General features: G+C 39.8%; 1 protein-coding gene across 1 annotated transcript; it reads right to left on the minus strand.

The window, feature by feature from the left end:
• Positions 1–854: 854 nt before the first annotated feature.
• IRX3 (iroquois homeobox 3) lies at positions 855–5,408 on the minus strand. The gene is made up of 4 exons (XM_069968451.1): positions 4,944–5,408; positions 3,112–4,108; positions 1,799–1,865; positions 855–1,246 (listed from the first exon to the last, which is right to left on the minus strand). Exons 1-4 carry the CDS (start codon positions 5,178–5,180, stop codon positions 1,192–1,194), a joined length of 1,356 nt encoding a protein of 451 aa, XP_069824552.1. The 5' UTR covers positions 5,181–5,408; the 3' UTR covers positions 855–1,191.
• Positions 5,409–14,836: the final 9,428 nt, after the last annotated feature.

The following is a 14,836-nucleotide window of genomic DNA, read 5'->3' on the forward strand; positions in this document are numbered from 1 at the left end:
CAGTGCATGCAACAAATGCATATGCACATGATAGTAGTGTATAGCAGCATTGATCATTTCAGGCTTTCCTTAAAGTATAATACAATACAGTGCTGTACTTTATGATGTTATAAACATTGTTTTTATACTATTAAATACTATTTATTTATCCATTCTAGACAGATAGGTAACAAGTATCCAATCATATTGCTTAACACTATAGCTAACTAGATGATTAAAGAGCATGTCCTAGTGAATAGCCTATATACACTTAATTTAGACAAACATCAGTCTTTTAGATTTAAATTTTTATTTCTGCTAAAAGTTAGAAAAGAGTTGTGGGTCGAGTAACATGTAGAAAGATAGAATTCTGTGGCCCATAGAGGGCGCTGTAAACCCACATTTCATTGCTCGCATCCCTTCTCAGCCCCATTATGTTATCAGTGGCATCTTGAACAAATCCTTTCACAGTAAAGACCTTCAAATAGCTCTTTGGTGAAAGAAAACACAATAACATAACACTTGCAATCAATTAGTGCATTGCATCTGATGATGAGAGCTAAGTGTGAATGCACAGCCCTTCCTTCTGCAGGGTGCCATAGAGCCCCCTATACTGCCCATACTATACTGGACATTAGTAACTGATCCCTAACTTCTACTCCACAAATTCTTTAATGTTTATTTTTAAGACCCAAGTATTTAGCAGCTGTTGTGCCCCCGGATCACGTGACCCCCATCTGCCAAAATGAATCTTTACCCCCCCCCCCCCCATAATGAGCCCACAATCTGTAAATAGATAGCGAGAAAGACGTAAAAAATGATGATAATAATAATAATAATGGATGACAAATTGATGGCACCAATTTCAGACTCCATTAAATTCTTAACAGTTCATTTATTAACCAAAAATATATATTTTTCTTGTACAATTTGGCTTTTAGGACATATGTACATTTTCACTCTATATACAAAGAAGAAGAAAAACGAAACAAAAAGAAATGAGAGACTGTTCATCATGATCACAGGACAAACCATACAAACTGAACTAACCTGCATGTGAGTATACAAATCCAACCTCTTCTCCATCTTATACACAGACATGCTTACAATAATGAACTATATATATATATATATATATATTACAGTCATTACAACGGAAGTAAAAAAAAATATATAATAATAAAATTAAAAAATAATAATTAAAAGAAAATGTTAGGAGGAAGATAATGCCGAGAGGATCATTGCAGCATCCAGCTGATTCTGTGACCTGAAAAGAACATATTCATATATTAGACAACGTGAATTGTCCTCCCTACTTTACACAGAAATACATACATTTATTCGTTGTTTAAAGCTTTAATACATCTCTTATATTATTATTTTCCTTTATATGTTTTGCTTTTGGCTCTATTTTGTCTGAATATTCTTTCTTTATATTTTTTGTTATACTTTTTTTTTTTACTATAATATTTTTTCAGGCAAATATATACTTTTTATTCCAGTGCCTGCATTTGTCTAAGAGCCAAAAATAGCCTGGTTAAAGGAGTTTTTCTTGTAATAATGTAGCTGGGATAGAGCAGCATCTGCCAGTTCTAATAAGTATTCTGTGCAGCTCTCCTATACAATTATGTGGTCATAATGACAGACATAAAATTAAATATAATTGTGAAGTAGTCAGTGATTCATGGGCCCATTAAGAGCAATAGTGGTTAACTCTAAATAAAAAGCAGCCTAAATACAAAGGGATGGTATACAGCAGAGCAGGTATATGGGAGGATTGGACCTGTTCTTTATACGTGCACACACAAGATTTGCTTACCTTCTCTGAACGGGTTGAAAAGCTGTACTTAGAATTTTTTTCTCTATATCCAACGTGCTTGGTCTGTCTATAAACAAAACGAACACACATATCTGTCAGCAAAATATTTTATCCACATTCATTTCTTTTTATTGTTTTTTTCTCTCTCATTTTTTAAGCAGAAGACATATACATATCGCTGACCAAACGAGAGAAACGAAATAAAAGTGATTGAAAAGTTTACAGAAAACTTTTGGCCCTATAGTTCTCCTTAAAAACACCAAGAACCAAATAAACTATATATATATATATATATTATTTTTTTTTTATTTTTATTTTTTCAAAAATTTCCAGCTAATAAAATAAACGATTAGTGTACTTTATGGCAAATTTATTAGACAATTGCAGAACATAAGCCGTAAATGTGGAAGCAGCAAAAGACTTCTCAGCGGTCTCAATGCCTAAAAGGTCGCTAGTCAGGCGACATTTCTCCAGATTATATTTATCTTATTGGGATCACATAGCTGAATGCATAAGTTATAAAATCATACTAGAACTATAGACAAATGTATATGGCTGCAGACTCCAATATACGGGCTATACACCTTGGTGCACTATACCCAGCAGTATTACGGCAGTATTTGTATTATTCACCAGCTGTATATATGCATAGAAGCTATTTCTGCCTGTATACCCTGCTTCCATACACATGTGTCCCGGCAGCATTTGTACATGTATAGAAGCGATTTCTGCCTGTATACCCTGCTTCCATACACATGTGTCCCGGCAGTATTTGTACACGTATAGAAGCGATTTCTGCCAGTCCCCCAGTATACACATGTGTCCCGGCAGTATTTGTATTATCCCCCAGTATACACATGTGTCCCGGCAGTATTTGTACACGTATAGAAGCGATTTCTGCCAGTCCCCCAGTATACACATGTGTCCCGGCAGTATTTGTATTATCCCCCAGTATACAGATGTGTCCCGGCAGTATTTGTATTATCCCCCAGATGTATACAGTACATGTATAGAAGCGATTTCTGCAGTCCCCCAGTATACAGGTGTGTCCCGGCAGTATTTGTATTACCCCCCCAGTATACAGTACATGTATAGAAGCGATTTCTGCCAGTCCCCCAGTATACAGATGTGTCCCGGCAGTATTTGTATTACCCCCCAGATGTATACAGTACATGTATAGAAGCGATATCTGCCAGTCCCCCAGTATACACGTGTCCCGGCAGTATTTGTATTACCCCCCAGATGTATACAGTACATGTATAGAAGCGATATCTGCCAGTCCCCCAGTATACACGTGTCCCGGCAGTACTCACCTGTTACTGGCTCTGCTGTCTGCTGTTCCCCGGCTGCTTTGTGGCAGGCTGCTGCCGCACTGGCCGGGTTGCTGGCTGCTGCTGCTGCTGTACTGTGGCTGACACTCAGTCCTTGCAGAAAGTGAGCAGAGTTGAGGAAAGAGAGCTGCTGGGCTGAGAATGTCCTCCCCGGCCAGCTCGGGAACCTGCTCCCGGCAGGACAGGCCAGCAGTCGGTGCTGGGCCAGCAGGCTGTGCGGGGGGCTGCCAGGAGTGTGCGGGGACCTGCGGGGGTTGTCGGGGGCAGCAGCTGTCTCTGCCAGGGACCAGATCTTAGGCTTATGGGCCGCGGGCAGGTTGTTGTCCTGGGAGGGATTGGGGGAAATCCTGTCCAGTTTGATCTGCTCACACGTGGGCTGTAAGGACTTGGCCTGCTCCGGGAGGTCACACTTGTCGTGCCCCCTGCTGTCCCCCACCACACACTTCAGGAAGCGGTCATCCTCGGCTGCATGGAGCTCCTCATAGCCCTCCGAGCCCTCCGAGTCACTGCGGGCGTCCGTCTTGGAGTCTGCGTCCTCCTGCTCATCCAGGTCTCCCTTACTCTCTATCTCCTCAGTATCGATATTCTCCAGATCGATCTCCTCTTCGTCCTCCCGCTTGTCTTCTTCGTGGTCACTCTCATAGGGGTTCCCCTCCTCGTCCGTCCGGCTCCTGGGCGCCCAGGTCATTTTATTCTCCTTTTTAAGCCTCCTCCGGGCATTGGCAAACCAGGTGGAGACTTGGGTGAGGGTCATCTTGGTGATGATGGCCAGCATGATCTTCTCCCCCTTGGTGGGGTAGGGGTTCTTCCTGTGCTCGTTCAGCCAGGCCTTCAGGGTGCTCGTGCTCTCCCTCGTGGCGTTTTTCGGCCTGGACGGATCCCCAAACTGGTACTGTCCGTAAGGATAAAAAGCTGGGTGATGGTGGGAGAAGGCTGCATGCTGGACCCCAGGGCTGTCCTTCATCTCGTACTGGGAGCCCTGCAAGGAGACAAAGTCCTGTCACTACATGCAGCAAATAGGACATCATCATCATCATCATCATCATCATCATTATTATTATTATTATTTCTCCTCATATATTACTACCAATACTTGGCTATTAGCACATGACACCTATAAGCTGCTTATCCTATATGGGGAGAGCACATAAGGTTACTTCCTGGGTTTTAAGGGTTAACCTTTGTATGTTGTTAATTTTTGGATACAGATGTTAGTAAATACACGTTTATACACTGGAGCATAATAGGAACAACAACAACAGTATTAGTAGTAATAGTATAAGTAGTAGTAATGATCCTCCTCATTATCATCATCATTCAACAATAATAAAGCACAATTTATGAGCCCTATTCATTTACTATTCTGTTCTGTATACATATATACTATATACTGCAACCTACATATATACTATATACTCCAACCAAAATATATACTATATTCTCCAACCTACATATATACTATATACTCCAACCTACATACTGTATATACTATATACTCCAACCTACATATATACCATATTCTCCAACCTAAATATATAGTATATACTCCAACCTACATATATACTATATACTCCAACCTACACATATACTATATACTCCAACCTAAATATATACTATACACTCCAACCTACATATATACTATACACTCCAACCTACATATATACTATCTAGTCGTCCCTCGGCCAATACAAGTATAGGGCTAGAAAGTAGTGGTCACACACTCTGGTGTGTCTGCTAGTCCCTAGATACAAAGTGTGGCTGGCTGTAGAAGCAGGGCATGGAGGGGCAGGCTAGAGAGTAGTTGTTGCCCTTACCAGCTGTGGGAAGATGGGCAGCTCGGTGGTGTAGGGCAGGAAGGCTCCGTACGCCTGGGCGGCTGCAGCTGCTGCATACGGGGCTGCATACATGGAGGAGAGCACATTGGAGAGAGTCCCGGCCGGAGAGAGTTCTGCTGCTGCTGCTGCTGGGCCGCTCCTGGTGCCCCCCACAGGCTGCCTGTCAGAGGGGTACAGGGGGCGGATGTACTGGTAGCCCAGCTGGGGGAAGGACATGGTGCAGCAGCAGGCACAGCACACAGGCCACTACTGGAGACACTGCACCCGCTTAGGACTTGGCTCTTCCTCGGAGCCTTCTCCTGGACATGAAGCAAGAAGAAGTCCTCCTCCCAGGGCTGGCTGCTCCGTGCACGGCTCCCGGCCACTCTGTCCTCTCCCTCTGGTGCTATTGATCTGAGTGGACCCAGGTCAGCTCCTAACAGATTGCTTCAGATCATTGGCACTCACCCTCTGATTGACATTTCAAGTCCTGGCGCAGGCTCCTCCCAAGTCTTCTAGTCTAGCTTTGCTTTCTCTTTCATCCGCCACCCCTTCCCTTCCCAAATCCAGCTTAACCCCTGCACTGCCACAGGGCTCTCTCCTAAATATATATGTATACAAAAAGCCTGTCAACTTATTAGGATTTGGCTAAAGTCTTCCTTGGCTATGCAGAGGTTAATACTGTGTGATGTGCTCGAAATTAGACGAGAGGGACAAGAGTCCATAGAGACAGAGTTATGGATTAACATCAGCACAGAGAAGTTATTATGGAGCCTCTAATAAGTACAGAGATAGATAGATAGATAGATAGATAGATAGATAGATAGATAGATAGATAGATAGATAGATAGGAGATAGATAGATAGATAGATAGATAATATATACCAGATAGATAGATAGATAGATAGATAGATAGATAGATAGGAGATATATAGATAGATAGATAGATAGATAGATAGATAGATAGATAGGAGATATATAGATAGATAGATAGATAGATAGATAGATAGATAGATAGATAGATGATATATACCAGATAGATAGATAGATAGATAGATAGATAGATAGATAATAGATAGATAGATACTGTAGATAGATAGATAGATAGATAGATAGTGTTCACCATGTTTCTAGATACATAGATAGATTGCTGATAGAATTGATAGATAGATGAATAGATAGATAGATAGATAGATAGGAGATAGATAGATAGATAGATAGATGATAAATAGATGATAGATAGATAGATAGTATACACACATATACATTTTGTACAGTTTCTCAGTTCATTCTTCAGTCTTCTCTATAATATACACGTGCTTAGTGCATTCTAGTGCCCCATGCCCCCTGTCCCCTGCTGTGCCCCTGGGCATTATTATTACTGTAAGAGTTAAATATCTGGGTGTATGCAAATGAGAGATCTGACTGTATGCAAATAGGGATTAGGGGTAACTCAGGGAAGAGATTGTGTTTCCTTGGGATTTTCTCTCCCATCTTCTGAAGAGAAGCTGGCATTAGTGGAAGCTGTTAGTGGGCAATATAGGGGGTTAATTTTCTCCTAATAAGGGACTTCAAAGCCTTAGAGGTCACAATTTTACATCAAAGAAGGGAAAAAAGCAGGCAAATTGAAATCTTAACAAAGGGAGGACAGGGCAGCCCTCTGGGCGGTGTGTACATTTGTAGTAGCAGCTCAGAGACAATGGCAGGCGCTGGGATTAAACCCATTAACACCTTTTTGTCTTGGTGTTAAAGTGTAATTAGAAAATTTATGATCACTTTTCTTATTGTGGAGAAGATGCATGCAGGGTAGCTGCTCCTGGCTGAGGAGGGTGTGCTGGGCATGGGGGGCACCAGAGGGGAGAGACCCTGATGCCAGCAGCGTCTATATAGCAGGGGCAGCAGCAGCTCTGACTGTATTACATAGGCGGAATGGGATGGTTAGTCATTGCTACAATCCCTCCAAATCTGTAGTCTTCTCTGCTGAATGTGGCTGCAGGATGGAGCTGGTCCTCGATGGGGATAGAGTTTGACCTTCACTGAAGCTTAAGTCTCTAGATAATGTTTCATCTTGTAATAGATACAGATTATTATATGACAAGTTTCAGAATTAAAATTCCCTGAATCAATATATGGAAATCTGAAAGAGACATCTCTAATCGTATTAAGGCGATGCTACTATTAATCCCTGTATGCTAATCTATCTCCTAATAACTGGGGATCTGCCTGGGATTTCTAGATATTGCAGTGATGATCTATGGAACGCGGAGGATTTAATTGTTTCATGGAAGGAAGAGTCTCATCTCTTGGTATTAACTCATATTCGGGGAGATTTCTCTCCTCATTCACAGATCGAGGAGAACATCCTGGATAAGAGGGGCTTTATGGACACACAATGTCATTTATAGAACATTTCTGCAGATCCCCCCTAGATGACAATTATCACTGTATATATATATATATATATATATATATATATATATATATATATGTGCAAAGGCTGTATCTATATTTGTGTACAATTAGTATAGTATGTGAAGAAATATAGAAATATCACACATAATACACATATATTATTATTAGTATAGTGTGTGAAGAAATATCACACATAATAATAGTCAGATATTACTATATATAATATATATAATAAAATAGCATGCTATACACAAATCTTTTAACGTGTAATATTTAGATAATATAGCATGCTATATACATTTATTAAATTATAAATTTGGATCCAATAGAATAATACACACACATATGTATATTGATCTGTACAATATATAATTTTTTTTTAAAATAATGTAATAATTATACTTTTTATTTTTTTGTATTAATAATATTCATGACCATTTTTTTTATTAATAATATATATTTTTTTAATTTGATAAAATTCCTGTCCTCTGTAGAAAGTATGGGTAGATTTGTCTATTATGTAGTTTGATGATTGAAGAAGAGGACAAGGGACTGAAGACATCATATTGTACACTTAGAAGCTCCTGTATGTAGAGGCTGCCCCTAGATGAAGCTGTCTTATCCAGTGCACATCTAAATGCCCTGGATCGGTCAGTTCATGAAGCCAAGGTGATGAGTGTATTATCTGGGCTTGCCGTCTAGTGTCATGAAGATAGATTCTTAATGAAGCAACACAATCAATAGAGACTGAGTGTGCACTGTGTGCTGTGCAGGAGGGTGAGGAGAGGAGGCTGGATACAATGGGAAGGTGCAGGGACTCTGTGTGCACAAGAGATCAACTTTTTCTCTGCACAAATGTTGGGAGGAAAGGACATGATTGATGGTCCAGGTGAGATGCCACCACCAGATGACAGCAAGGTGGAAATGAACAAGCCAGAGGCTATAGAGGTAGATGAAGAGGGGAGGCTGGGCAAACCCTTTCCAAACATGGGGGAGGTGAGAGATGTAGGAGTAATTCTGGGTTCAGGTCACTACCAGAGTGAGTAATGGTTTATTAATGGGAAAGAAATGGACAGGAAATGCAAAAAGATCTTGTGGACCAAGGGAGAGACCCAGAAAATAGATGTCTCTAAGAAAAGAGTAAAAGAAACATGCAGGGAGTATGTCTAAACTCAGATTCAAAGAGCCCTATAATTAAAGAAACGTGTGCTGGGGTGTGTAGTGCAGAAATCCAACCCAGGACATAAGTTATAGCAAAGACTGGGGCAAAGGATTCCAGCCCAATGCTGAGGAACAAGATGAAATGTGTGTGTCTGAATGATGAAGAGGGATGGAGGTACCAGGTCATTTCACTATTCTTCTCTGCTGCAATTATTAAGAATACTGCTGGTAGGAGCTCCATGGATATTCCAGCATCAGAGCAGTCAGCTCTCAGCAGCTCAAGGGCTACATTCACTTTCATTTCTTACTAGAACACTTCACAATTGTAGAGTATCTATGATGTACAGTAGACAGTATTATTCAATATCTATCTATCTATCTATCTATCTATCTATCTATCTATCATCTTTAACTATAATAAATACTGTAATTAAATGTCTATTATTTTTTCAATATCCCTCTGCTATCCAATTATCAAACTATCATTTATAGTGGTAATGTATAAATTTTCTCATCTACAGTATCTAATCTATCTATCTATCTATCTATCTATCTATCTATCTATCTATCTATCTATCCTCAAAATATTGTAATCTTATATAGATAGAGTTGGTAAAGCTGCCTGGCTTTCACAGTGAAACTTGCGATAAGCTATACATACAGTCCCAGGGAATAGTATGTGCTATATAATAAATTAGGATTGGTTAAAATACAGTGAAAAGCAATGTACCTCATTTTATCAAGGAACTATTATATGCTTTTCAGTATTGCTATATCTATAACATACAGTAAATGTCTACAAAGACAGGTCTTGGAGTTTTATAAAAGGAAATTAATAAATGGGAATAATGCTAACAAAACCAGACCTTGTAGAATAGATCATAGGAATCTAGCTAAACAAACTGTAAGACTAATATTAAAAGGACTATTTTCAGATGCACTGCCTTATATCATATCATTATAATAATCACATGTAATAAATAATTTTCACTAGCACTGTATCTTTTCATGCATTGATATTTGTTGCTTTTCCAGCTGAATTGCTGCCCGCCATAATACAATGACTATTTTACATGAATATATAATACTGTACTAATATATATATATATATATGTATAATGTTGCCGTCTGATGCTAAAGAGTACAGTAGCCGTACATGTATCTGTCACAACAAGACACACTGCAGTAGATATACCAAGCTAAATATACCAGAATTCTGTAACAAATTATGTAAAAACCTGGTGTACATGCAGTGCACCATAGTTTTAAAAGTGTCCAGAAAGACAGAGAGTGTCTACGGGAACCTGTGAAATACATCATGTAAAGTAAACCGCCCAAGAGATCATTATACAGAAGAAAATACTATCTAATATATCTGTCTAGATGGGCCACATCCATGCAGACCATTCACCACCATGATAGATTTGGTGTATCTTCTGCTCAAAATTTTCTCTAAATTCGACACAATATTAAGAAATAGCCCCACAACAATGTAGCAATGAAGCAGATTACTAAAATAACTTGGTGTATAGGGTAAATATAAACCTAAGCAGGATAGTAGGGGAAAGCCCTGGCCATGTGAGCTTACACTCTATAATTTGTGGATTTTATAACTGAATATGTTATAATGCGTAGAAGAGAGCGTGTGCTAAACAATAAAAAAAACAAAATCCACTTACAGATGATAGATTTGTCTAGGTCTAGGACATAGCACGGCCTGCACTGCAAACTCCTGGTCCAGTCCGCATTTGCTCTGTATACTGGAATGAGTGCTGACTAGTCTATAAGTAAGTTTAGGACAAGCATGCAGATACACCTATGTGTTTTGTTAGCATAGGTAAGGAATGTGAGTTTTCTGCAGAAATCCATCTCGAAGGATCACAATGAAGCACGTTTGATGTACTGAAGGCACCCTACAAGAAAGAACTATTTATTTTCACAATGTAAATAGAAAAGTTTTAAGCGGACAGGAAGTAGATTTATATACAGTTGGCTCTTTGTTAGTCTGTACCCATATGTGCTATGAAAGAAAAGTGAACTGACAATTCTTGCATTGTACAAAGTTGTCTTAATAACAGAAATACAAAATATTCCAACATTTCTTGCCATACACATACACATTCTCTCTTTTCTATCCTCTCTCTGTTTCAAGGAGTCCTATTGCGATTCCTTGATAGGCATACGCCCATCATTCCATTAAATATCTTACAGATGGGCAGCCTCCCAGAAGTGTTAACAAATGCAAGGCAATAATAAATGGTCGGTCATGTATCATTTTAATTCAGGCAAAGTAGGAAAATGTGAAGCTTTAATATTGCACAAACCTAAGTAACACCGGACATCAGGTGAATTAAAGATAGAAGCCCAAAGCCCTTCTTAATTTCTTTTATGGGTAATATGGGAGAATTCAGATGCAATCACTAGTCAGGGAGCTGCCAATTCACTGTACTGTAGGAAAAAACTTACAGACTTTGTATTTGATGATGAAATGACATCTCTGTGCCAATAGCCTAATATATTACTTGTCTTACAGAGGAGAGCTGACCCTCTCAAGGATCAATTATATCCCTACAAATTTGGTAGCCAAGTCAAGGAAAGTCTTTTTTTATCTCCCATTCCAGGTAGCACTTCCTTTGAGGGTCAGGTTAGGCCAGAGTATTGGTGGATCCTCCAGAAAACCAAGGCTTGCACATTATCAAGGTTCAAAAGGCGACAACTCCATTTGAATCACTTGAGTCACTTGTCACTAGAATTTTAATGGGTTACTAAAAAAAACAACCTATTAAACTGGCCTTACACATTGAATAAGTGTTGGCTAAGCCGACTGACCATCTAATGGTGGCCTATCCCCCCCCTGACAGGAGATGTTAGGAATGAGGAAGATTGGACATGCTGGATTTCAACTGCACAAAATTTTTGTTCTTGAGGGATAAGCTGACACAAGAGATTTCTGGCAGCGACCTTCTTCCTCTCCCAATCGAGAAACATGCTGACTCATGTGTAAATAGGTAGCAGAACATCAGGTGAAATAGCCATTTTTAGACCTTATAAATGTTATGTCTTGTACAGTAAGTTTACAATATAATTAAAAGAAATCTCTCAGCTATACACCATGTATAGAGCTGTAGATATGGGAAAATAGCTGATGGCTGTTGGCAAAGTTATAAAATCATGTTTTCCTTCCCAGCTCAAGTGTAATAGGCAATGCTAAACTGCAGCATGCATGATTCCTCCCTCCCCTGCCTCTTCTTGCTTGGCTTCCAGCACTGAGCCCCATATATCTACCAGGGAGTACTGTTGAACACCGCCTCTATGACTCAAGCTTGGAAGCAAAAAATGATTTTATAACTTTGGAAATAGCCATCGGCTAAGTGCCATCAGATATCTCTGTTTTTCTGCAGCTGAGAGCATGACATAGAGCTGCCAGATTAAATGCAGGCATACATTCTGGATATGTGAAAACCAGGTTAGAGGACTTATGGTCCAACACTGCTTCCTGAATTTTGGTTTTGAAAACATATTTAACATACACCACAGGTACTGATAGATTTATTTTTCCAGCACAAAATCCTAAGGGTCCACATTGCTTCCCTGTGTCCACCTTGACACTAAACATATGCATTACTTAGAATATTTCTGCACACCCATAGTGCTAAAGGAGCCTTTGGTTCCCCTCAGCCACCAGGGCCTAGGTGCAACCACAACTTCAGCAAACCCAATAGCTAAAGCCCTGTACACAAACTGTAAATTAGAATAGGATAAATACCACATCCAGTGACATGAGCATGCCATTTTATAACATAGGTGTACCGTCAAGCAATTTACTAAACATGAATACAATGGCAGCATTTGCTTGCTTCCACAAAAGACCTAACAACTGATATTTTGTTTGTGAGTCCCTCTGTCTTTCTAGATAGATGTTGTAGGATAATTACATGACTTGTTTGAATCATTTGAGCAAGATCTATTCCCAGAATAGAAATGCCTGCCAAGAATCATTATATATATATGCAAATGTGCAGAACAGAACAGGATTTCACTTCCAAAATTGGTAAGATATTTATGTTTTAGGTTTATGTGAGAGAAATTTTATGTGCAAAGCATATCAAAAGCTGTGGCTTGTGTTTGACCTGTAAGTCAGATAATGTTTAACAAATCTATTTTTTACATCCATTGATGCCACAAACTATCATATTAATTTAATTACACCCTTATGCCCTTAAGACCAACTATAGGTACTTTGACATCACTAAATGTGCCAGAAACTTTAACAAGATAATAGGGTCATCCATTCTGTTGAACTGTAAAAACTATGAGGTTGTCTTCTTTATTTCTAATTACAAGGTTTTTCAGCTTTTAAAGGTTCTTGAATTTTTGAAAATGATCTTACAAACACTGTCTGTGATCATTCCATTTAGAGCAGCAACTTTTTCAATTGGATGCACCATCGTTTGGGGTTAGAATTGTACATGTTCCGCATAGATGGAGGTTGACCCTCAGATCACCTTTGTTTGCTGTTAAGTCCATGAGTTGGAGTGTATTGTTTGGAAACATGTTGTGTGCGTTTAATTGGGATAATACCATATTGTAATATTTATGCCGCTGTACCAGTGCAGGCAACTGCTGGCATGTAGAGCATGAACTGTGGCACCATTGTTTCGGTGGTTTCACCATTTCTGTGTTAGTGTTCCTGGACTGTCACCCTACATGAGAAGAAGGTACTGGTCAGGAAGGACCATTACATATACCTTGCAATGTCGTAATGTCTGTAGGTCAGGTGTGTTAAACGCGTGGCCCACCAGTGGTTATAAAACTAAAATTTCCATCATGCCTGCAAAGCCAAAGTTTTAGCTGTCCAGGCATGGAAAGCCAGGGAATTGTAGTTCTGCAACAGCTGGAGGGTCGCAGTTTGGCACCTGTGCTCTAGGTGGAGTCAAGCTGTTTCCATATACTCATAAAGGCCATGCAGAGAGTGTAGACTTGGACTGTGTCAAGAGACCACTCAACAGTATATATATGCAGATAACAATCCTGTCCATCACAAAGGGGCTAGTCGCAGCGATTCTGGAAAATGGTAAGAAATGAGTTTTCACCCATACCTCTGAAGGGTCTAATGCTGATTCAAGCCAGTGAAAGTACCTAGGCAGGGCATGCTGTGGTATGAGTAGGATCCCATTGACTGTGGCATGGAAGCCATTATCCATCTTGGATGCAAACTGACCAAAGTCATAGAAAGTGGCCTTACCATTATCTGCTAGTGTTCTGTTGTTCAAAGAGACTATGCTAAATGTGGGAAAAACACCAAACTGTGTACCTCTCCTAAGAACTGTAAGCATTACACTTGTGTACCACTTAAATTGACAGTAACTGTCAACCGTATTGAGCCTCTTTGTGACAAAATATTTCCTGTTGCATCATAAAAATCTGAAACACTGTACCATAGACCAAAACTTACAACTGCAAATAGTCCTACAAAGTGCCCTACTTGAAAAGAGAAGTAGTCTGGCAAAATACTTTTTAGTTTTAAAGAGGGGGGGGGGACACATAATAACCACTCCTTACTTACCTCTCCCTATGTCTGCCATCCACCATGTGACTGGCCCTGGGACCCCTGTCAGATGGCATTTTCCCCTGAGTTGTCATTACATCACGACAAAATTCCGCAAAATTCCTGTCCTGGCTGATGGCCTGGCTGCTCAGCCAATCAGGACTGCAGTGGCGTCCTGCTCCCATGACTATCCTGGTGGGGGTCCTGCAGCGGTGATCCGGTGCCGAAGGGAGAGATAGAAGTGGAGATAGTTTTTTATGTTCCCCCGTGCCTTTAAAAAAAACAAACAAAAAAAAAAAGTTGCCATACTTCTCCTTTAATTTAACGTTTCTACAAAAATGAGACCTTCTTTAACCTTTTCTGAGACTTAGCAAAGTAGCAGTTTATTCATGATATCAGGACTAAATAGAGTTGGTCTGAACTGGCTCCTATTTAGCAGTTTATCATGATAGTTTGTCCCTTTGTGGGGCACTGTTCTGTACTGTTCGGTTACATTCACACATCCTTGGTGCAGTCCGCGATGATGGATAGCGCTATAAATGTGCATCAGTAGTGCTCCGTGCTTTACTGAGCACTACATTAAAGATAGGGATCCGTGCCACAAATGTGGTCCGCACTAGGACCTGTACTTTTTTTTTTGCAGCATTAATAACGCCCTGTACGGACGTGTGAATTGGGACATTGAATAAATTAGTCCTATATTTGTGTGTATAAGGCCTTAGAGATAATTATTGTAATGTATCAGATCAACTCAGCAAATCTATCTGGGTCT

This window comes from Dendropsophus ebraccatus, chromosome 4, assembly GCF_027789765.1.
Source record: "Dendropsophus ebraccatus isolate aDenEbr1 chromosome 4, aDenEbr1.pat, whole genome shotgun sequence".
NCBI lineage: Eukaryota > Metazoa > Chordata > Amphibia > Anura > Hylidae > Dendropsophus > Dendropsophus ebraccatus.

Coding starts and splice junctions, on each gene's coding strand:
- IRX3 (XM_069968451.1), bottom strand. CDS start 5,180: ATGTCCTTCCCCCAGCTGGGCTACCAGTACATCCGCCCCCTGTACCCC. Junction 4,109..4,943: donor TGCCCATCTTCCCACAGCTG/GTAAGGGCAACA, acceptor GTCTCCTTGCAG/GGCTCCCAGTACGAGATGAA. Junction 1,247..1,798: donor TTTCAACCCGTTCAGAGAAG/GTAAGCAAATCT, acceptor TGTTCTTTTCAG/GTCACAGAATCAGCTGGATG.